The 22,823-nt window shown below is 42.9% G+C and overlaps 1 protein-coding gene across 1 annotated transcript in view; it reads left to right on the top strand.

Moving 5' to 3' along the window:
• The first annotated feature begins 231 nt into the window (after window positions 1–231).
• KCTD1 (potassium channel tetramerization domain containing 1) overlaps window positions 232–22,823 on the top strand; it is a 170,552-nt gene continuing 147,960 nt past the window's right edge. Inside the window, exon 1 of the mRNA XM_016160076.2 lies at window positions 232–352. Within this exon, the coding sequence (XP_016015562.1) occupies window positions 344–352 (9 nt within the window). The 5' untranslated portion in view covers window positions 232–343. The remainder of the gene's footprint in view (window positions 353–22,823) is intronic.

The following is a 22,823-nucleotide window of genomic DNA, read 5'->3' as shown; positions in this document are numbered from 1 at the left end:
ATCTGGAAAAAAATATCCTATATGTATATTTATCATACGTATGTGTAGACTTTTATTTTTGAAGATCAATTGTCTGCCCTGTGATCAGTTAATTTGATTTAAGTTTTATTTTGGAGATTGATTTAGACTGGAGGTAGAGGCATGAGCTAATTGTATCCTGATCCTTGCCTTGAGGGGTTTCAAAGCCCTGGAGCAACTCTTCTCTGTATTTTGTTCTGTCTACCTTAGCCAAGCTATTGCATTTCTCTCTGGTGTGGCGAGCCGAGCAGATCGCTGGGAGAGAAATCGGAAAAGGGGGGAGAGGAAAAGGAAAAGGGGACTTGGAGAGAGACTTTGTGCTTCAATGTTTCAGGTAAGATCTGACGGTTTGGGTTTGTTATTATTTGCTAAGGAGGGTATGGCTGGGACTTTGGGCGCAACTCGCTTTTACGCATGTGCCAGGCATGGGGCGAGAGCGCGGCACACTCGCACACACACAGCCCGCCGCGGCTGCTGGGGATCGGCTCGGACCCGCGGCGGGGCAGCGGTTGCCGCCTCCTCCTCCAGGGCTGCGTCTGCCGGTTGTCGGCTTTCTTCCTCCAGTGGAAGCGGGCGCGAGCGGGGCGGAGCGGGCAGGAGGAGCGGGCGCGGCCGGCGCGGTCCGGGGCTGGCGCGCCGGAGCCGGGCTTCCGGACCTGGGGGCCCGGTTCCGGACCTCGGAGCGGAGCCGCCGCGGCTCTCCGAGCCTGTGCCAGCGCCGCCCGCCCGCCGCTCGCGCGCCAGCCTCGCGGGCGGCCGCTTAGCCGCGGCTCTCCCCCCGCCCTCCCTTCACCCCTCCCTCCTCGCCCGGCCCGCGCGCGTCCCTTTCTTCCCCGGCGCGGAGCTCGGCGCCTGCACACCAGCCCCGCCGGAGTCCTCGAGCGCCGCGGGCCCGGACCTGCCGCCGCCGGCTGGAGCGCCCCCAGCAGAGCTCGCCGCCCTGCGGGGCGCACAGGGGTGGCGGCCCTGGGGCTCTGCTCCCGCCCGAGGCGGGGGGAACCGCCGCCCCCTCCTCGCTGGCAGCCCCGGCGGCGCCCCAGGACGCCCAGTGAAAGACGCCATTGTGGCTGCCGAGCGGATCGGGCCCCAGGGCGGAATTTTCTTCCCCTTTTGCCGGGGTTGGACGAGCCGCTCCCCTTTGTGAGCGGCAGTCGGGGCTCAGCGCTGTCCGTCGTCCGTCTCCGGCCGGGCTGATCCAGATTCACCGCCTCCGCCCACGCGGGCTCCTTTAAAGCCCCCTCCCACCGCCCCCTCCCTCTTCCAGCTCCCCCGCTTTGGGTGCAAATGTTTCATTTATTTTTAAAAAGCTCTCATTCCTCTAACTCCCCACCTCCCCCCCCCCCCCCCCCCAAAGGCCACGGAACATGCTCCGGATTAGAAGTCTCCTTGGGAGGCGGAGACGGGGGAGGGGGCACTGGGGTGAGGGAAGGATATGAGCGCTGCAGGTAATGGCTGTGGCTTTGCTGCGCTCGCCTCCTCTCCGCGGTGCCTGCAGCGCCAAGTCCGGAGCCCGCATCCTTCCCTCCCCTTCTGGCGGCCAAGGCTCCCTTAAAGGGACAGTTTCCTGGCCGCCTCCCGTCTCCGCCGTCTGAACCAGCGCTTGGGGCACAGAGGTGGGCAGGAGGGGTGCCGTTTGGTTCCTTTCTGACCTCTTTCCTATCCCCACCCCTACTCCCTCCGCCCCCCTTTATTGAAATGTGAAGTGTGCTTCCTCTCCCGCCCCCAAGAGGGACCTGGCTGGAAAATAAAGAGTCTGCGCCTCCTGGAAAAAGAGCGGGGTTGACGGGCGCGTTCTGGTGAATTCGTGTTAAAAGTGCGGTCGATCCCGCAAAACATCCTGGAAGAGGAAACCAGACCTGTAGGGCAGGACTCCCTTACCTGGACGCGTGCTCCGCACAGCCGCCCGAATACCGCAACTTCCTAGCTAGCACGGGTTGCCAGTGTCTGCCTTTGTGCTTTCGAATACTTCAACTGTCGTGGAAATGGTTTTCTGGTGTGACTGTGCTTCGGGGGCCGGCTGGGCGGGAGCTAACTAAGTTAGCAAAGTTGGAAATGGGGCTGTCGGCTTTGTGCGTGAATAGCACGCAGAAACCGCCCAGGGTGCCCGTGGCACTGGCTAAGAGGGGCACCGCGGTAGGCAGAAATAATTTGGTACAAATGCTGCATTACCTTTTAGAACGTAAAACTGGCTGCTTTCAAGCAAATCCTTGGCTCGTGCGTGTGTGTGCGTGCGTGCGTGTGCGTGTGTGTGTGTGTGTCCCCTTGGTGGAACTGGGAGAGACATAACAGTTTAACATACTCATTCTTTAAGAAACGTTTGCCTTCTGTTTTCAATCAACTAAGCTGGCAGCTAGAGATACAAGTTTATTTGAGAATACCCTCTGGGTACCAAGCATGCTTGGATTGTTTTAGCAAATTAAAAATGAGCAAAATGCTTTTACCTTCTCAGCAGTAGACTCCTTAAGAGACCTCCTGTTTGGTGTGTATGTGTGTGTGTTTAGAGAAACGTTTTCTGTGTGTATCTCAAATGTGTTTTTAATGTGGAAAAGGAGAAAATAAAGGATTTTTAAAGGCTGAGGCTGATGCCATAGAATGATTCATTAAGTCTGATTTTACATCAAGGAATTTACCTGCATACATGGGAATCTGTGGAAACTAATAGCTAACCTTCTTGGTGAATTTGAAATAGTGGTGGATCCATTTGTCTCCTGAATAATGGGCAATGTGCCGATCTATTCCTCGTGTTTATATTTGTGTGGCATTTGGCTTACGGTGAGGGGGGCTGGTGTTGAGGAGACTGCTTACTGACTGCAACAATTTGGCTCAGGAGTCCTGCTGCTGCTTGAATGAATGGGAAGGAGTGTTCGCAATTGTTATGATTACAGTAGGTTTAATGTTTACTGATTAGATTGCAAAGGTGGCCATTAAATTATAAGACTTTGCATCACAGAGAAAACTTATTGGGTTAGGTGATATGTTTATAAAAAAAAGTAAAGGCAAAAATATTAGATGTTTGCTGGGAAGAAATTCTGAAATGAATTGAGTGTGAATGATAGTTGGCAAAAATATATCCCACCACAGTATTCAAAATGATTGCAGTGACTTTGCTGTATTAATTATGCTCGAAGCACAATATGAAGTTCTCTAACACACACTAGAGGTCTCTCTTCTAGCTATAAGATTTCCGTGTTTGTAATTTTTCAGGACTTAGTAGGGGTGCGCAATGATAGCTTGGTTCACATTTATTCAAGTACTAGTGATTTACTGACCATTCAAATCACTCTGATGTGAGGTACTTATTTGGGAGAATATTAAGTAATTATGTAGAAATTATACTTAGTTCTAGGAAAGTAACCGCAGTAAGATTTCTACTAGATGATGACGAAAACATTCAATTTGTTAAATAGCATTATGGACCTTTTGGCATACAATTATTTATCCAAAGCAATCTGTTTTTAAATATAAAAGTAATTAGTGAAAGATGTATTATGTCAGAAAACTTTCTGAAAATTAAACTTCCATTTAGCTCTAGGTTTAGCAGTATGTTGCACTAATGCTTGTCCTGACATTTCTAAAATCAGGATGCTTTCTAGTTCAGAAATATGTTGCTTTCTGCTAAGATCTTTTTGTATTTACATTGCTTTTGAGGCATTAGAAGGATGTTTGTTTGTTTGTTTGTTTGTTTGTTTATGAACCATCAGTTCACCAAAGCTTTTATTTAGTCAGATCTTAAACTGCATTTTGAACCTTCTTGGAGACTGCCACTTATAATTTTCCAAGCAAATGAAGTTTTTATTTTCTCTATCTTTAGAATGAACCATCCTGGGAATAAAAATGAAATTTTCATATGCAAGTGTGTATGCTTATTTTAATAGCTTACTCATGAAGTGAGAAACAATTTTCCTAAGCACTGTAATAGTGTTCTGGCTTTTCATTCATAAAAACTACTAGATGTAAATCATACTATGCTTGTTGATGAGTTTGGTCTGAAAAAAATCGTGTAGAAAACGAAACAGAGATTATCCTTTCAGAATACCAAGCCAGTATTCATTAAGTTCATTCAGTCAGTCAGCAAATATTTATTTGTGCGTGCTGTATGCAAGACACTGTGCTAAATGCTATTGTACACAATGGTGAGAGAAAGCATTCAGAGTCCCCCATCTCCTGGAGCTTATGATTCAGATAGGGAGACAGATGTTAATCAAGCAATCAAACAATGCAGAGATTAATGCTTTGAAGGAAAAGGAACATAGGTCTCTGTTAGCATTAATCAAAGAGGGACAAAATGACCAAGACTGGAGTTAGAGTTCTGGAGGAAGTGTGACAAACAGATCTAACTGATAGGCAGGGGCAAGAGAAGAAGAAAACAGGGAGTAAGTTCCAAATGAAGGGAAGAGGCAACAGCATTGGCTGAGCTGGGAGAGGCATTGCAAAGGGAAAGGAAGGAACTCAAGAGTTAACTAGCTGGAGTTGAGAAAAAGAGGAGGCAGAGATGAGCAAGCATGCTTCGAGGACAGGCCTCTGGTCTCTGGTCTTAACCCTAAGAGCAGTGTGAGTAGTGGGCTGGTAGAATTGGGAGGGGGGCAGCAGTGACATAATAAGATTTGTGTTTTGAAAGGATAATTCTGATGTCACTGTGGGCAATGAATAGAGGGACCCAGAGTGAATGAAAGTGTGGCCCTTGGAAGGCCATTACAGCCGTCTGGGCAAGAGAAGATCTAGCTGGGGTTAGGGTTGTGGCAGGGGAAACGGAAAGATGGAAGGATTCGAGATCTATTTAGAAGGTACAGTTAATAGAACATAGTAAAGGATTAGTTATAGGCAAACAAGGAGAGCGAGAGAGATGTCAAGTGGATGCCTAGGTTTCTGACACGTTAGTTGAATGGACACTAGGATTCTGAAGACTGGGTAAATTTTATGCCATTCATTTCATTTCTAGTAGCCAGAATGAGTAGTAATGGTAAGCCTCATTCACATTCTGTTCAAAAGGGGAACTAAGGTCATTCTTTAATCCCTCAGTTGCTCCTCAGTCACGTATTGGGCACCTACACTGTGTCACTGATCTCCCTGCTCTTATCCTGTTATCTGCGATGACTGTTAATTTATGAATTGCGCCATGATATTTCACTTATCCAACTCCAGCTAAGTTGGAACTTATCATTTGAATAGGGTTGTGTTTTAACCTTCTGAAACAAAATCAAGTCTATGTCTTATAGTGCAAATTAATTGTGCTTAAAAATATTATAAGCATGTACTCAATAACTGTAAAAGTTAATTTTCAACCATGCTTTTTAAAAAGCCATTTACATGCAAGTAGCTGGTACAGTTATTGCAAATCACTCACTGAAAAAAACTTTTAAGGATCTTAACATAGTCAAGTTTGCTAGGTCTGACGTGCACATACTCAACCCTGCTTCTTCCCAGTTAGATTTTACTGCATTTGTCCCTCACGCGTCTCTAATTTTTTGTAGTGGTCCTTGGCTGTTTTCTTGGTGTAACATTCATACGTTTCTTAAGTGGACATTGTTTTGGGCATTTCTAACATTTTGTTCATTCCTTTCATTTATTCTGATTTCTCTAAAACTTGTTCCTGGTGTCTGGCTTCAAAAACATGTATAACCATCGGGAGATAATATTTTGCCTAATAAATGTGTCATTCACCACTCAAATAACATTGGCTAAACAGTTGATTAATTTTAAAATGACCTAAAATTAGGCATTCAATTTTTCTTTCAACGTCACAACTTACTAGGGAGAGAATTTCAGTAATGTTTCCTAATGGCTTTTCCCCTTTCTGGTTGTATGCCTTCCAGGAAATTCCAGATTGGAGCTCCTTCTAAGAAATCCGGGTTTCAGTTATTTCCAGGAAATAATTTGAATATCATTCTCCGTATAGTGGTTTGATACATATATTCAATTCCATGAGATACTTTTCTTGCAGATTCTCAAGGGAGAGGCCCTGAGGGCAAGCTCTGGTTGGAAAAACAAAACAAAACAAAACTCATTTTAGCCAAGTCACCTGGGTATCCATTTCTTCTGTAAATATGGGAATGATAATATCTCTTCAACCTGCCTTATAGGATTGTCAAAAGGAAAAACAAAAGTATGTATGGCAAACTGATAGGAGCATCAAGCAACCCTAAGGGGCATTTTTTTCTGAAGGACCCACATGAATTCTGTCCCCTGCTACAAGTAGCAGCGGCCAGTCTGGATTACCTCTCTGAACCCCCAAAACAAACTGTGAGGCAACCTCCTCTTACAGGTGAAAGAACTAAGGACTAGAAATGTTATGTGACTTGCCTTAAGTCAAAGAGTAGGCTAGTGGAGAACAGAGATTCTATTCCAGCCAGCTGACTACCAACCCCTACCATTAGCCATTCTGCTATCTTTCTGCTCTCCTAGTTTTTAATGTCCAGTAAGTACTATTTGAGCTCTTTTCATAGGCACTTAGCACAGACTGTTTTTTTTTCTCTGCCATCAGCTTCCATTCATCCTCTCCTCTCTTCTTCCCCTCCACTTCCATCCACCCCTGGTGTCCCCCTACCAGCATCACATCCTACTCATATACCATGAGAGAAATAAAAAAATAAAAAGTATTTTGAGACTGTTGCAATCAGATATCCGAATTGTTCTCAAACTCTCACTGAGCAAATCACTCACTCACACGTACTCTGTCATGCTGACCAAAATACGATTTGTTTTCTATCTGATGAGAACTGACGATTCAGGTCCTGCTGCCGACACCAAGGCTGCTCTTAAGAAGAGTTATGAACTGAAGAGAATGTTAACTAGACAGATTTCAGTGCTTGCTAGAGGAAGGGATGTTCTTCCTGATAAATCCCTCCAAAGCATCTATTGCTATCATCACTTACCTGTTTTGTAGCACTTTCACTTTAATGGAAATTTGTAGCTAATGTGTATGAGCAGAAAATGTGTGTAAAACAAAAGACCAAATAGTACACTGGTCCATGTTGTCAACACTCCTCCACTTACCCACCTCAAATACGTACCTCATATTCAAATTCTACTCCAGCTCTTTCTAACTGTATTGTCTTTGGTAAATTACTTAATGTCCCTAAGCTTCAGTTTTCTGAACTGTAGACGAGATAGTCACTGTAAATGAAATAATAGTATGAGATTATCGTGAATGAGAAAATAATGAGATAATTGTAAATGAAATAACAGATCTGATGGTTCTGAGAATTAAGTAAGATGTAATGAAATGTACATGCCTGGCATATACTAAGCACTCAGAAAATATTCATATAATATTATTATGAGCAGGGACTACGTTTATTCATCTTTGCTTCCTCAATTCATAATAGTGCCTGGCTCACAGGATAAGTACTCAGTAAGTAATTATTAAATACATGAACACAGAATTTCAGAGAACACAAGAATAAAGCCAAATGGTAAGTACTTTTTGCCTTAAGTACTTTTTGCCATTGACATGAAGGTCCCAGTCCTTCCAGATGCCCTTGGCCAATGGTTATGGGCTTTTTCTAATCAATTAGATCAAATATTTGGAAACAGACCAATTTTACTCTGGGGAACTCCAGATGCTAAATGAGATGCTGCTTCAGAGATGTCATCAGTTTACCTTTTGATTACCCGCATGAAGGTCCTCCTGTGCACAGTTGTCATGAGGTTTCCAAAATCTGCAGACATTTGGAATCGATGCTGTGAAATGATGAAACCACGAGGTTCTGAACCCACAGTGGGAATCAGTGAATTTGCTTAATACACAGCAAAGAAACATCAGACCAAGACTGATACCCATTCCATCCAGCAGATGGCAGCGGTATACACACACTAGCAAATTCTCGGAATAGCCTCTGGTCTTTCTCTTAAGTTTCTCACCAATGCCTCATCCTCGCTGGAAAAGGAAGTCTGAGCCTAATTTAAAACTCCCCTTTGGCTCCTTTGCGGGAACAACTGAGGTTCAACAGGGGCAACTGGAGGAGTCCACAGCTGGGAGTCGCCCTTTTCCTGCTGTGCGGTGGGGCAAGACAGAGAAAGCAGACACTGTGATCTCTTAGGATCCACTTCCTGCCAGTTTCCCAGTGATACAAACAATAAGTAAGAGGTTTGTTTTCCTGTACACCTAAGTAAATCAACAGAAGAAAGTGCTATCAACCTCCAGCATCTGGGACGCTACCACATGCTCTGGGTGGAGAGCACTTGATGACAATTAGAAATCAGGAGTACCGGGAAAGGTGATAACCTATTCCAGGCAGGCATGTGTCTCCAGGGAGTGGAACAGTATCATTTGCAGCTAAGGACCCACCTGTAGCCTTCTCATGTGGGATAGTGAAATGAGTTTGGTCTTCCAGTCGCGTGGTACTGTGGACCTACTGTTAGCTGTGTGACCCTAAACCTTGACTTTATTATACAAACAGAAGTAATGACAACCACCTCAGAGGGGTGTAGTGAGAATTAAATATGCAGCAGTACAATGCTTTGGTGCAGTGCTGGGCTCTTCTTTTAAGGACTTTATGATATATTATTTTGCCAAATCCTCATTCATTACCTTCGAGGGCAGTGCAGTTGGTAACTTCATTTTTGAGATGGGGAAATCAAGGCACAGATAAATTAACAAACTTGTCTAGGGTCATGTATTGGTGAGTGATAGGGCCAGGAGTCTATGCTCGCTCTTAACCCCCAGGCCCTTCTGCCTCTTATTAATAATGATTGTTACTAATAGCTCATAATTATTAAGCACTTTCCTTGTGCTAGGAGCTTCACATATGTTAACTACTCTTATCCTCTCAGCCACCCTATAAGGTGGGAACAGATATTTACTGTGTGCCCCAATCTGTAAGAAACACAGGAAAACAAATTAATGGCAAGATTTTTAATATATTAAAGTGTTAAATGGTTAAGTCCCTCTGTAACTGCCAGAGTGATTTAGAGATAAGAGAAATCAACAACGAGAATACAGTATACAGGGGTTATGTTATAATTGTATAAAATAAGGTATTTGAACAAATGTTATATTAGGGCCCTTAGATATTTATAGTCTCAGAACCATTTTTGGAAATGGCGACTGTCCTGCCAAGGCTGGGGTTGGTCTCACTGCTGCTTAACACTGCTTTCCTCTTCCGAGTCATCGCTCATCATCTAATGAGGAGGTAAGATCCAGGCGCTTTGCTAAATGCCCATCGCCTTCCTCCCATACGGGAGGGCCAGATCTTAGCACAGCCAAGAATTCCAAATAGTAAATTCACCGGCAAATGAACTAACTCAGCCTCTCTCTGATCGAAATGACATTACAAGTCTGGCATGAAAGGCAGGTTTTAGAATCTGGAGTCTAACAACTTTGGCCCCTTCTTTCTGCAGTATACCCAAATGAGGTTTGGGAGAACAGACAACTCTAAATGAGGGCCAGATTTTCAGAACGAAGCTTTCCTTAGCAGCTGAAAGTACAGTATTATATCTCAAAGATCCAAAGTATCAGAGAAATGGTTCATTCTAAGGTTGCACAAGTTAAACTAGAACTGTAAGTGGTTTTGTACAGGAAAAACAGATCTTAATCTAGCTCTACGTCCAGTGTAGTTCACCCTCACTTAGTAGAAATAGCTACAGGAGTTCATGACCAAGGGAGTTAACGGAGATTCTGCCAATCACATATCGGGCTGGGCGATAAACCAGGGCTGAGTAAGTCAAAGAAAGAATGGAAGTTCTACAAACTTCCACCTTAAGAAATGAAGGAAATTTATTATTTTTTTTCTTCCAATTAAGCTTTTGTGCTCACGAAAATCTTGGCAAATATTATTTTGTCATTTCTGATATGTCTTTATGTCTAAATGCGTAAGAAATTAAGAATACTTCTAGCTAAAGCACTTTAAAAAGCTCATTTAGCTATATATAATTGTTTGATGGGGTCTCCTTTGTTTCTTTATGCCTGTTAAAGAAAATTCTGAGTCAAAATACATTTTAAGATTTAGACTTAGATGCAGATTTTACTTTGAAAGCACGAATCCAGATTCCTTTTAGAGTTACACATTTTTTCCATTGTGCAGTTGAAGCATTCATATATCCAAGTTATTTTTGACAGCTCTTCTGAAAACTACAAATGTATAATAAACAGGTTTCTGAATTATTCTCCTGAGGAGTAGGACAGATTCATTTTTTAACATTTGAAAATTATACCTTTTGATAAATTTATGTTAACACAATAACCATATATATGGAAGTGAGTAAAGTGCTTCTGAGCTGACCGGTTTATAAAGCTCTTTGCAAATAATTGCTTTTCAAATCAGTTTTTAAATGTGAGTATGTATAGCCACATGTATAATAGATATTTAGGGTCAGTTTTTGGCTATTTAGAAGCTGATGATACAGTTTCTATATGATCCTCTATCTTCTTTCCACTGATGTCTACCTTTTGGCCTCATAATTACTTTCCAGTAACTCTATCAAAAGGACGGAAAATCCATTTCCCTTTCTTTCTCCCCCCCACCAACAACTTGACAAAGTATGTTGGAAAGGAACCTACTCTTGATTCATGCGAGCAGAGGAATGTAAACATATGAATAATCCAAAGGAATAGGCGATCCAAAATCATTTTAACTAACATTTCGATGTGCTTTGTTAATTAGAGTAGTGTTAAATTTTGCAATCTTCAAAATTTGCACATTATTATTGGACTCGCTTTTTTCTTTTCCATTTCAGCTTCTGCAGTCATACTATATGACTTCAGTATTAAATGAATGGCTTATCCCACTCCTTAACAAATATTTTTTCCCCAAGTATGAACATGAATCAGTCTTCTACAAAGTGTTTTGTAGCTTGGTGGTTATGAACTTGAGTATGCATCAGAATCACCTAGATGGCTTGTTAAAGCACATTCCAGGCTTCTCCTCGAGTTTCTAATCAGATAGGTCTGGGAAGGGGCCCAAGAACTTTCATTTCTAACAGGTTGCCAAAGGATGTTGATGCTGCTGGTCCAGGGACCACATTTTAAGAACCTCTGTTTATAGGGAACAGTAGACCTTAGAGATGCTCCTGGAGGGGCATAAAATTCATTAGCCAAATACATTTGGGAAATACCGTACCCTCTTTTGGAATCTTTTAAAGTATTTTAAAAATTTGTAGAAACCTTGCAATACGTGAATCGGTTTTCTAACTCCTGTTTCTAAACGTATTTGACCATGGAGCCTTTTGTCCTATTAGTACTGAACAACTCTCAGAATTATTGCTGGAACACATTAGAAAGGGCTGCCCTGCCACTTGGTGCCTTGATTGGCTAAACTTCAGGACCTTTCACCTTTCATTTCCTGTTGGCAACCACAGGTCATAGACACAAGTTGGACGTTTTCATCACTTAGCACTTATCAAACTCTAGCATTCTCCTACTCATTCCCACTAAATATGCATTTACATCTTTCCTACTTCCTCATTGCCCAGCTCTCTGTTCCTCCATCTCTCCCTCACTCCTGGCTTCCCTTGTCATCTCTCCCTCCTGAATTCAGCCTGGGCTCAGCAGACCTCCATCTCCACATGTGCTCACGAGCAGCCTTAATTCCTCCGTCATGTGGCCCTCTCTGTCATTCCCCCTTGTCAATGCTCAATCCTGCGTAACCTCTTTTTCCCCCTCACTTTTGATCCAGGGATCCTGAGTGACACTTAGTAGAATGTCACATAATGCTTCTCATTGGCACCCTTGATGTCATTCATCCTTTCACCCGGCGGAGACTTCTTTGGCTCTTACTGTGCCAGGCACTACTCTAAGCCTTAGAAATACAGCAATGAGCCAGGCAAAAAGACCCAGGGTCTCACAGGGTTTAGATCCTAGTGGGGGAATAAGAACTTAATCAAGACACGATTAAGTGCTATGCAGGCAATTAAAACAGGATGGTCAGGTGAGACCTCCATAAAAAAGGAGACATTAAGCTGATGTCTGGATGGCAATACTGTTAGCTCTCCTTGGCTAGTCCCTCAATATTGCATGGCAGCCCCCCAGTTAATTTCTTATCTCATTCTCCATAGAGGCTGTTCTGGATCCTTTTATGCTTCTTAGATTCCAAGCCTGTTCCAACTTATCAGGTAAACTTGCCTTATAATTAACTGCGAAGGTGTCTACTCCTTTCCCTCCCTGACACCAAAACTTCCATCCCTGGCTCTCCACTAGTCCTCTCTTCCTTTCCTGCTGACTCTTCTCGGTGTCTCATCTTTCCTCCCTCCATTGGCCTCTTCTCTTTAGCTTTCAACTCTTTCCAAAACAATTCATCTCTCTGTATTCCCCAAAAGTAATATGTTTAAGCCCAAACCCTCAATGTGACTCTGCTTAGAGACAGGGCCTTTGTGGATGAAATTAAGGGTCAGTTGGGTGAAAAGAGTAGGGCCCTGATCTGATAAGATTAGTTTCCATATAAGAAAAAGCACCAGAGAGTTTGCTGTCTCCTATGGAGAGCAAAGGAGTGATAGAAGCATGCAGCTAGAAGGCAGCCAGCCGTCTACAAGCCAGGAGGAGAGCCCTCATCAGAAACCCAATCCCTAAAACCTTGATCATGGACTTCTCAGCCTCCATAAATGTGAGAACTAAATTTCTGCTGTTGAAGCCACGCAGTCTGTGGTATTTTGTTACGGCTGCCCGAGCTGACTAAGATGCCATCCTTCAATACGAAACAGACAAGCTTTCTGCCTCACACTCTGCTTCCCTTGCCTCCCCTCACCGTGGCACACAGCCGCTTCTTCGTGCCTCCTGCCCACCGCAGCCTGGCTTCTCACACCTGCCTCCTCCCCCTCTCCCTCACAGGTCGTACCTTTCAAATCACCTTTTACTTGAGTGCGTGTTCTTGTGCCTTTTCAAAATGCACCAGCGTTGCAAAACCTAGAGTATTCTAAAGGGCTTTATTTTTAACTTCTCTTGGGACCAGAACGTCTGCAGTCTTCCAGTGTTTCGTGCCACTTAACTGACCTCAACACCAGATTTAATCTCTGCTTGTCCCTGAATCCAATCATTTTTCTCAGTGAAGTTCCTTTTTTAATTTTCTCCACTGAATGTTTTTTCAAACAATTTAGGGAAATGGAGAGTAGTTATTGTTCTGTTTTGTATGTTTCTACATCAACACTATTGGTTTCCTACCACTCCAGCTGAAATGGTAATAGCCCTAAGCAGGAGTAGAATTGTAAAAATCAAGATTGGGAAAATGGTTTATTCTTTTTTAAGGAAACTTTCCCCCCTGAACTCTGTCTTCTCACTTTAATTTAATTAGAATCTCGTCAAGCTTTGCTTATTCAGTGGAATATTGTCACAGACACGTGTCTCACTGGCCCTGGATCTCCAGAGAAAAGTCAATGTCATCACTTCCCCAAGCTGACCAGTGGCATCTAGACCCTGGTCACTCTCTCTGAGGGAGGGGTGATAACAGGTAGACATAAGACAGGATCAGGTGATCTCTCATGTCACTGCTGCCAGGGATTTCCTCCAAACTTGTATGCTGATCATGAAAAGTTCTTGGGTTTACCTCCAACACACCCTCACAAGGAAGGCCAAAAACTCCTACCCAGCATTGCAGTCATTTAAGAGCAACCCCAAGATTTCACAGAGCAGGGAGGGAAAGCAGGCAGGGAAGGGAGGATTAAATAAAGCGACGCCTATAAAACACTTCACACAGTGCCTGGCATGTAGTAAGTGCTCAGGAAATGGTCGTTATTAATCCCAGCGCCATTGCCATCATCATTATTACGGTTGCTCATCATATTCACATACACATATACACAGGGATATGAGTGAGGGTTCTTTCTGGCTCTACATGGAATCTACGAGGATTGAGGGAGCTCAGGATGAAGTTGTGACGCTCTTGGTGGGAATCTGCCACCTGCCATTATAATTGCCTGGAGGTCTGGTGAAACACTGCTGAGTTCTGTTGCCAAGTTCCATGCTGAAAGAAGGGGCGTGGAACAGACCACACCCATCTTAGCTCCATCAGATTAGCGAATTACCTACAAAGAGTTAAATGGATAGGCAAACCCGGCACACAGGAAGGATTTTACCATGAGTTTTAGGATGAGGGGGTGGTCATAAATTGGGAGTGAGGGAGATGGAGGGACAACTAGTAGAGACCAGTGGGGAAATGAGAAAAAGAAGGTGAACGCATGAGTCTCAGCTCCCGGGCTGACTGTGGAGCGTCGAGTAGCAAAATGCCAAGCCAACAGGGAAGAACATGCCATGGGAAGAATTCAAAGAGCTGAGGAGGAGCTAAATAGAGCAGAGGAGCTTCTGGTGCAGAGAAAGTATGCTTTTAAAAATCCAAACTACACAAGTAAAATAATACACTCTATGCTGAGGGTTATAAGCAACTAATTAATCAGCACCTTGTTACCGGGCGCTGCGGGCTCCAAGGAAGGCAGAGCCCCTATCCCAGATGCTTGGACTCTTGGGAGGAAACAAAATGAATGATAAGGAGGAGGCAAACAGAGCTGGAGGCCCAGCAGCAAACGGGCTGGGAAGGCTTGCTGGAGAGGCGAGAGAGCACACCAAGCCGAACAAATGACGCAGACTGGAGATGAAGACATAACAGTGATTTTGAAAGGCAGGTGAGAGATGAGCCTGAAACAAGGATTCGGGAGGAGAGCAGGGAATCCAGCGGCTTCTTCTAGTTCTCATCCCATCCTGCTCTGTGATCTCTGTGTATGGGCCACTCTCAGACCTCACCGTCTAGCTCTGTCATCCTCCACAATTGTGTCCCTACCCTTCCTCCAAGGACGTCTCATCGTTTTATTCTGTCCATTCTTCCCATTCCTTGACTGAGGAATGCAGCCGACTCCACTGTGTTTTTTTCATCTGTGTCTCTGACTGCCTAATGAACAGGTCCATCTTGGAGGTAGCACCCGCTCATGAAGTCTCAAGAAAATGCATCACTTTCCTGATCTCTCAAACACTTATCCTTCCTACTTCACCATTCATCCAGGTCTGGTATTTCTACCTCCTAAAGATCCTCGAATCCATCACCTCTTCCCACCCCTTCCCCTCACTCTCATAGCTTCGCCCTCGTTCATCATCTTTCACGTGGACCATTGCAACAGCCATCCAGCTTGTCCCCCTCCCACCACACTTTCTGAACTACTCTCCACCTACACAGCGCCTTTGTGCCTTCACCAAAATTCTTTTTTAAAACTCCAATTTGGAAAATTAAGATGCCAAACTCTATTTTAAAGAAAATTTTACATCTCTCCGTATACTCGTGTGTTGCTTGTATAACTGCTAAGCAGCAACGTGGCCTAGGGGCTCAGAACGCGGGGGCTGGAGCCTGAATGTCTGATCCGAAGCCCAGCTCTGCTACTTACCGACTGTGTGAAGCTTCTTAATGCTTCCTCATTTGTAAATGTGCATAATAATTTTGTCTGCAGCATAGAGTTGTAAGGATTACGTGAGGAAAGCTCTTAACAATGCCTGGCACATAGTAGGCATTCATTACAGTAGTCACAGTGAGACAGAAGGAGAAAGAATAAGAAGTAAATATGAAAATGTCATCAATGTTATCTCTGGGCTATAGGTTTTTATTTCCTGATTACTTTTGAATATTTTTCTATATTTTCTATACTTTTTCAATTCCTTGTGAAAACCATGAAACCCGATCTTTTCTTTGGAAGCTACATGACATTACATCCTTGCTTAAGGATATTCAGGCTAAACCCAAAGCTTAGGGAACCCCCCACCATCACCACCTGGGCTCCATTTACTGACGTCACCTCATCTTGCCTTATTTGTGTCCCTAGCTTTAGGCTCTCCAGACTTCTTTGCCCCCAAATGTTGTGTCTTATCATTATTTTCTCCTTTTTGTACCCTTTCTTCCCAAGAACACTCATCTCCTCTGAGTTGACCCCCCCCTCCCGCTACACCCTGTTCACATAAAGAGACAGTTAAAATCGCAGCTTCTCTGGGGCTGTTTTTTCTCCCTCTGGGGGCTCCCCTTGTACTCCATGCCTGGTCACATCCCCTGCCAACTGGACGGAGTGCTCCCCAAGTCTGTGGGCTGGGTCGCAGTCCTGTGGTATCTCCAGACATTTGTAGGATTCTCTGACATTTGAAGACAGGTGGAAGATATGGAGGTAAAGGACAGTGAAAAGAAGAAGGGAGGAAATTGGGAAGCTATTTCAAGACAAGTCAAAAGGCATTTTTGAAGACTTTTTTGAGTAGAAGGACAATGCTATTAAAGTCATATCTTAAGAACAGAAGTTGGTCTATGGCCATGCTACCCTGAACATGCCCAATCTCAACTGACCTCAGAAGCTAAGCAAGGTCAGACCTGGTTAGTACTTGGATGAGAGACCAGCTTGGAATACCAGTTGCTGTAAATGTTTTTTATTAAAAAAAAAAAGTAAGAAAAGATCAGAAGTTGATAACAGTATGCAAAATGGATAGTATGGGGAGGTCAGTTAAGAGGTGGTTGGCAGAACTTGAGGCAAGAGGACGTGAGGCTTTGCTGTATGATGGACTGGCCAGTGAAGACAGGACCCAGGGCCTCCGCTCCTGTGCCTGCCCTGGCAAACACTTCCTCAAAAGGGCTCCGTGACCCCCACCAATGTAGTAGCAGATTCTAATGTCACACCCACCATACACATGGGACTTAATCACACAGCTGACAAGTTAGCAGTAGAGATGTGTTTCAAATCTAGATTCATGGGACCCCAAGGCAAGGGCCGCTAGCTAAGCCTTCCACATCCTAAACAGCCCACAAAACACCTTCAAAACAGAAGCACCGAAGGTGAAAAAGAAAGCAGGAGAGTGTGCCCAGCCCTCAAATGTTCTTGCAGGTGCACTTTAAGAAAGTCGTAAAGTCACCAGAAAAACTGCGGTGAGAGATAAATAAAATGTTAAGGAGGAAAAAGGAACTATTCAAGTGTCGAGGAAATAATGAGGGTTAGGAATAGAGTGACTTGGACTGATTTGCCGTTGAACTGTGAGAGGGGGAGCTTTGGATAAGTAGAGAAGCTTCTATTTTACATAGCGGACTACAGAACTTTTGAATTTATCACCCACAGGGATGATACAGATTGAAAATAGAAAATAGGCCACAAAAGGTTTGGCTATATTGACGAGTGATTCATTTGCAGCTGATTTTTCAAAACAAACTACATATATGTGGGAGAGATTTCCCTAATGTTTTGAAGTGACACCAAGGAAAACCAGCCCATGATCTCAGACTCTTCGATAAAACAGGCTAAGACAAAAAAGAATGATAATAATAGCTACAGTTTACTCTGTACCAGGCATTGTATCGATATCATCTTATTCAGTCCTCACCACAACTGTGGGATGAAGGCGTTATTATCTCTTCTCTTCAGACGAGGAAACCGAGGCACAGAGTGTTTCTATAACTTTCACAAGGTTGCACAGCTAATATACTTGCGGTGCAGGGATTCCAGCCCAGGTCTATAGATTCCAGAGTCAATGCTTTTTCCATTATGGACGCTGCCTATAAGGTAGATTGACCACTGGACTCACACAGAGGAACCTTCCTTTTACTTTTATGTTCTGGAATTTTCTACAACAGAAGAAAACAGGCCTCATCCCTCTGATGCTACAGGCCTACCTCTCTCTGCTGAAAGGATGCTGAGCCTCTTAGTCATGGCCCGCCCTCCCTCTGTTCCTAGTTCTTGAAATCAGCAGGGGGAAGGGTGACCACACTGGGTGGGCCACCCCCATAATAGAAGACTCAACACATTTTGCTTTCCTGCCCACATGCAGGCACCTCCTCCTCACAGCTAACCTCAGCACCACCCCCGGCAATCTGGATCGGCCCCGTGCCATTTGAGAGAACATTCTTAGTTGTTCACAGTCTCTGGTGTTCACATAAAGCCAAAGTTAATGCTCTGGAGTGTTTCCATGGTCCTGTGACAAATCTGGACTAGGGCTCGAAAGGAGTACATGGGTCCCCTAATCAGTATGAGTTCAAAGGATCACTAGGGTCAGGAGGAGGAAGGAGGGAAAGAGCAAAATGTGGGAAATGGGTCAAGATTTCCAAGTACCAGGCAGAAAAAGACATTAAAGACCATTTAAGCAATTTGGAAAGCATCGGTGTCAAAACATCAGCAGTATACAGAGCACAGACGATGGGGCTGGAGGCATCCAAGGTGCCCTTGGAGTGGGCAAGGTGGGAAAGGGAGTGTATGGGCTGGAGAACTAGCCTCAGGAGCATGATCAAAGGAGTCCGAGTCTCCGCTTCACCGCCCACAACCATGGCATCATGGGGAAGCCACTTAACCTCTGTGAACCTCAGTTTTCTCTTCTTTAAAAAGGGGGGAGGGCAGAGTGATAATTGTTGAGAAAGTGAAAAACAGCCCTGGCAACCGCCGCTGGACTGCAGTGTATCCAATCCTTGGATGTGGGAGTCTGAGGGGCCCCAGGCAAATATTTTTTATAGGGCCTCATCTATATAAACAATCTGAGTGAAATCTAAAAAAAGTCAAACCGATAGAACAGGCAGTACATAAGTGGTTGCCAAGGGCTGGGGGTGGGGGAGGGGGCGTGGACTAGGAAGAGATTGGTAAAAGGGTACACATTTTCAGCTGGAAGATGAATAAGGTTTGAGGATCTAAATGTATCACATGGTGACTATAGTCGACACTGTATTATATAATTGAAATTTGCTAAGAGAGAACCTCAATGTTCTCAACAATAACAACAACAAAAAGATAAATATGTGAGGTGACGGATATGTTCATTACTAGATGGGGGGAATCCTTTTACAATGCATACAGATATCAAATCACCACAATGTATACTTTAAGTACCTTACAGGTTTGTCAATTATACCTCACTAGAGCTAAAAAGATTTTTAAATAAAAATAAAAATATGCTCAAAAATAAAACACTAAACGCAAAAAAATCCATTTGAGTCACTCCAAATCAGCATGTCAGCACCACTCTGGCAGTTCTGTCCCACACAGTTTTGCAAAAGAAACTCTGCATCGACCACTGGGAACAATCTGCTTGCTAGGCTGCCCTCCCGGAATGGGTGTCCAGACACAGGGCCAGGGACAACCATGTGGGCATGGGTCCTGGAGCTCCTGGGACCCATGCTCAGGACAGAGATTCAGAGAGTGCTCTGAAGGCAAGAAACAGGACCTGAGGCCCACATGAGTTCCAGTCCAGGCTCAGGGCACTCTGGCATGATGGCACTGTCAGCCTTGGCCAGTCTCTGGCATTGGGGAAGGACTTAGAAAACTCCAGGAAAAGCTGCTCCAATGTGAGGGGTCCTCCAAGGCACAGGGCCTGGGCCGAGGCCCAGCTTACTCAGATCTGGACAGTGCTGGCTGTGATGTCCCTAAAGGAATGTAAACATCACTCACAAAATAAAAACAGTAATCAGACAAGGTCATTCCATGATTGTGGTGGAACAAACCAGCCACAAGGCCACTCATGACTATGTATGATGCAAAACAAAGAGAAGGACACTCTATAACCGTAAACATAATTAATGTCACCCTCTTTGGACTAACTTGTGTGCTACTGCTTCTCCATAATGGCAGTTCTATCTGCTTTAATCATCTGTCTTCCTGGACCGAAGGAAAAAAACAAAAATCCAAGATGCCCAATTATGAAATTGCTCTTGTACCTGGATGGCACCCAGGCCAGAACTGGTGCTGCAACCCAGCACTCCTGAGACTTCCCCAGCACAAGCCCAAATTCCATAATGAACCCTTCCAGCTCTCTCGTTCCGTGGTATGTGTTCTCCCTTGCAGCAAGCTGAATAAATTTAACTTTGTGTAACTAGAGATGTGTTCTTGGTGGTCCTTGTATAGTGGACAGCACATAATATAACCCACCTAACAGGGCTGCTGTTAGGATTAAAATGCTCACAGCAATGCTGCTGTGTAGTGCCCAATCAATATTTTAGTGTTTCCGTCTTCCTGACCCATTCGCCGTGTGTGCTGCCCAGCATCTTCTCACTACTCAAAGTGACTGAGGTCTGTGGACCAATCACATGCATCAACTGGGAGCATATCAGAAATGCAGACTCTCGTGCCCCACTGCAGACTAACTGTCCAAATGTGCTTTTTAACAAGATCCTCAGTGAACTGCATGCACATTCTAGTTAGAGAAGCACTGCTCTAGCTTAAGAGGTGTGTTTTCATGCCACCTACTCAAGATACAGGACAGTGTGATTGATGAAGGCTACTGCTCTGCCAAATAGCCATCCAAACAAAGATTAGAATTATGGGGGATTTTTCAGCAGTGGGTGTGGGTATGCCAAGTGCACGGGAGCCTGTTCAAGTCTGGGGATTCGACTTGCTTATCCCTTCACGAGCAACTTAAATAGCAAAAATAATTACATTTCACAGGCAATATCTTATTCATATCTTCTTAGTTTCTCGCCACAGCCCTGTGAAATGGGAGGGAAATGATCGTCCCCACTTAAACATGAGAAAACTGAGCCTCGGAGTCACAGCATTTGGCTTAGTTTTACACAGTTGCCTAATGATGGAGAGACAAGCAGGGCTGGGATTAGAGTCAGGCAAGTGGGGCACTTACCTTGGGCACGATGTTTAAGGAGGTGCCCAAAACATGCAGTAATCAAGATAAATGACGTTTTAATGCAATATTTCTTTTTAAAAAATCGATGTGAAAAATCTATGAGCAAATATCAAATTTTAAATAAAGACAAGATCCAAAGTGGCTGAGATAAGGATGAGGTGAGTGAGGCTGAGCCACACAAGTGCAGGATCAGATCCTGTTTTTTAAAAAATTTTGGTATATTTGATCAAATGTGGATTTTTTTGCATTGATTTAATTTTTTAAAAAATACGATTTCTCTGGCTTTCTGAGTTTCTCAGCGCCCCTTCACATTCTGCACCCAAGATAGACTGCCCAAGTTCGAACTCATGATTTGCCACTTCCTAGCTGTGTTCATTTGGGCAGTCAGTTAAGCTTAAGTTTGTTCTCTGTAAAATAGAGAAGGCTAAAAAGTTCAATTCAGTCAAAATAAATGTAGTCCAAATACATAGTTCAAAGGTCAATTATAATCCAAGGATTAAATTGAAAACATCTGCAGAGAGCATTTTTTTAAAGTAATCCTCTATAACTATAAATTTTAAATACGCGAATGCATAAATATAATTAAATCATGTATAACAGATTTTTAGCTCTTTTAGCTTGATGCCCCCTTTCCCTTCTTTACCTTCTTCCATTCCCCTCCTCTTGCAATTCATGTTAACACACTTAATACGTATCTTCCATATTTTTCTCCACATGCCTATGAAACACAGCTACAACATACACATGTATATACATAGATACACATTTCAATATAGGGAGGAGGTCATTGTTTCACAAATATGGGATTATATGGTTATACATTTCTATGCCTTGTTTATAAATAATATCTTGTAGAAATTGTCCTCAAGTCACCTGGTATACCTCTATCCCTTTCTTTTTCATTGGTAGTGTACTGGTCCTTGATATGAACTACAATTACCCCTTCTGTATTCAACTTGTTTCTAGTTTTTCACCACTCTGAATAGTGCTTTAATTCAACATCCCGACACATATATTCTAATATTGTAGATTAGTTTTCCCTGTTCTAAGAGTTGGCACATATGGAATCATACAGTTTGGACCCTTTTGTTTCTGTATTATTTTGTCAGCATAATGTTTTTGAGATTAAGCCGTGCTGCTGCATGTAGAATAGTCCCTTTTTTATTGCTGAGTGGTATTCCATTGTATGTATATACCACAGTTTGTTTATCTATTCCTCTAAGATGTATTTTAAATTTTAATAAGTAATGTTAGATTTCTTTTCCCAAATGCTATAAAATTTACATTTCACTAACAATATATATTATAGCTATTTTTCATTTAGACTGGCCTGCTGATCATGAAGTGATGTCTTGTTATTACTTTAATTTGCATATCTCCAACTATGGTAAATTGAAACATTTTTTGTATATTTGTACATTTGTAGGCTGTGTGGATATATATATAAATTGCCTTTTCATATTCTTTGATGATTTTTCTACTGAGATACCAATTTATAAATCTTTTCCTATATTATATAATTCCTAGATCAATTAACATATAATTAATTTCTACATTATATAAGTTAATATAAATATTATATAAATTAAATACTTGTCATGACATGTATTTTCCCCAAATCTATCATATGTATTTTGAATTTGTTTATAATATTGTTTGCCCTATATATTTTTAATGTAGTCAGATATTTCTTTTCTTTTATAGTCTCTGCATTTTCCAATCTTCTTAAGGCTTCCTTGTCCCTAGATTTTACACAAAGACTCCTAGATATTGCTGCAATATTTTATTCTGTTTTGTTGTTTACTATTAAGACTTTACTCTCTGGGGAATGTATTTTTGTATATGGTGTAAAATAGGAATTTTTTTTTGTTTCAGATGGCTAGCCAGTTAAACCCATATCATTTTTTAAATAATTTATTAGTGACCCACTACACTGAACTACACATTTGATATATAATGTATATTAAATTCTTACATAAAAGACTATTTCTAGATTATCTTTTCTTTTCCACTGATTTATTTCTCACTCTCATGACAATACTATATTTGTTTTGCAGTATACTCTGTGTCTGCTAAGATAATTCCCCTGTTGCTGTACCTTTTTAGTCTTTTCACGAATATTCTTGAGCATTTATTCTCCCATATGAAGTTTAAAATCGTTTTATCTAGTCTCTCCTTCAAAAGAAAACTGTGCAACTGTAATTATAATGACATTATATTTATATATATATTTTTGAGAATTAATAATTTTATGGTAGTCCACCTTTCCGTCCAAGACTGTGGTATATTTTTCCATTTGTTCGGACTTTGTTTTGCG

This window comes from Rousettus aegyptiacus, unplaced genomic scaffold, assembly GCF_014176215.1.
Source record: "Rousettus aegyptiacus isolate mRouAeg1 unplaced genomic scaffold, mRouAeg1.p scaffold_m13_p_12, whole genome shotgun sequence".
Classification (NCBI taxonomy): Eukaryota; Metazoa; Chordata; class Mammalia; order Chiroptera; family Pteropodidae; genus Rousettus; species Rousettus aegyptiacus.
This window is presented reverse-complemented; position numbering and strand designations above follow the sequence as displayed.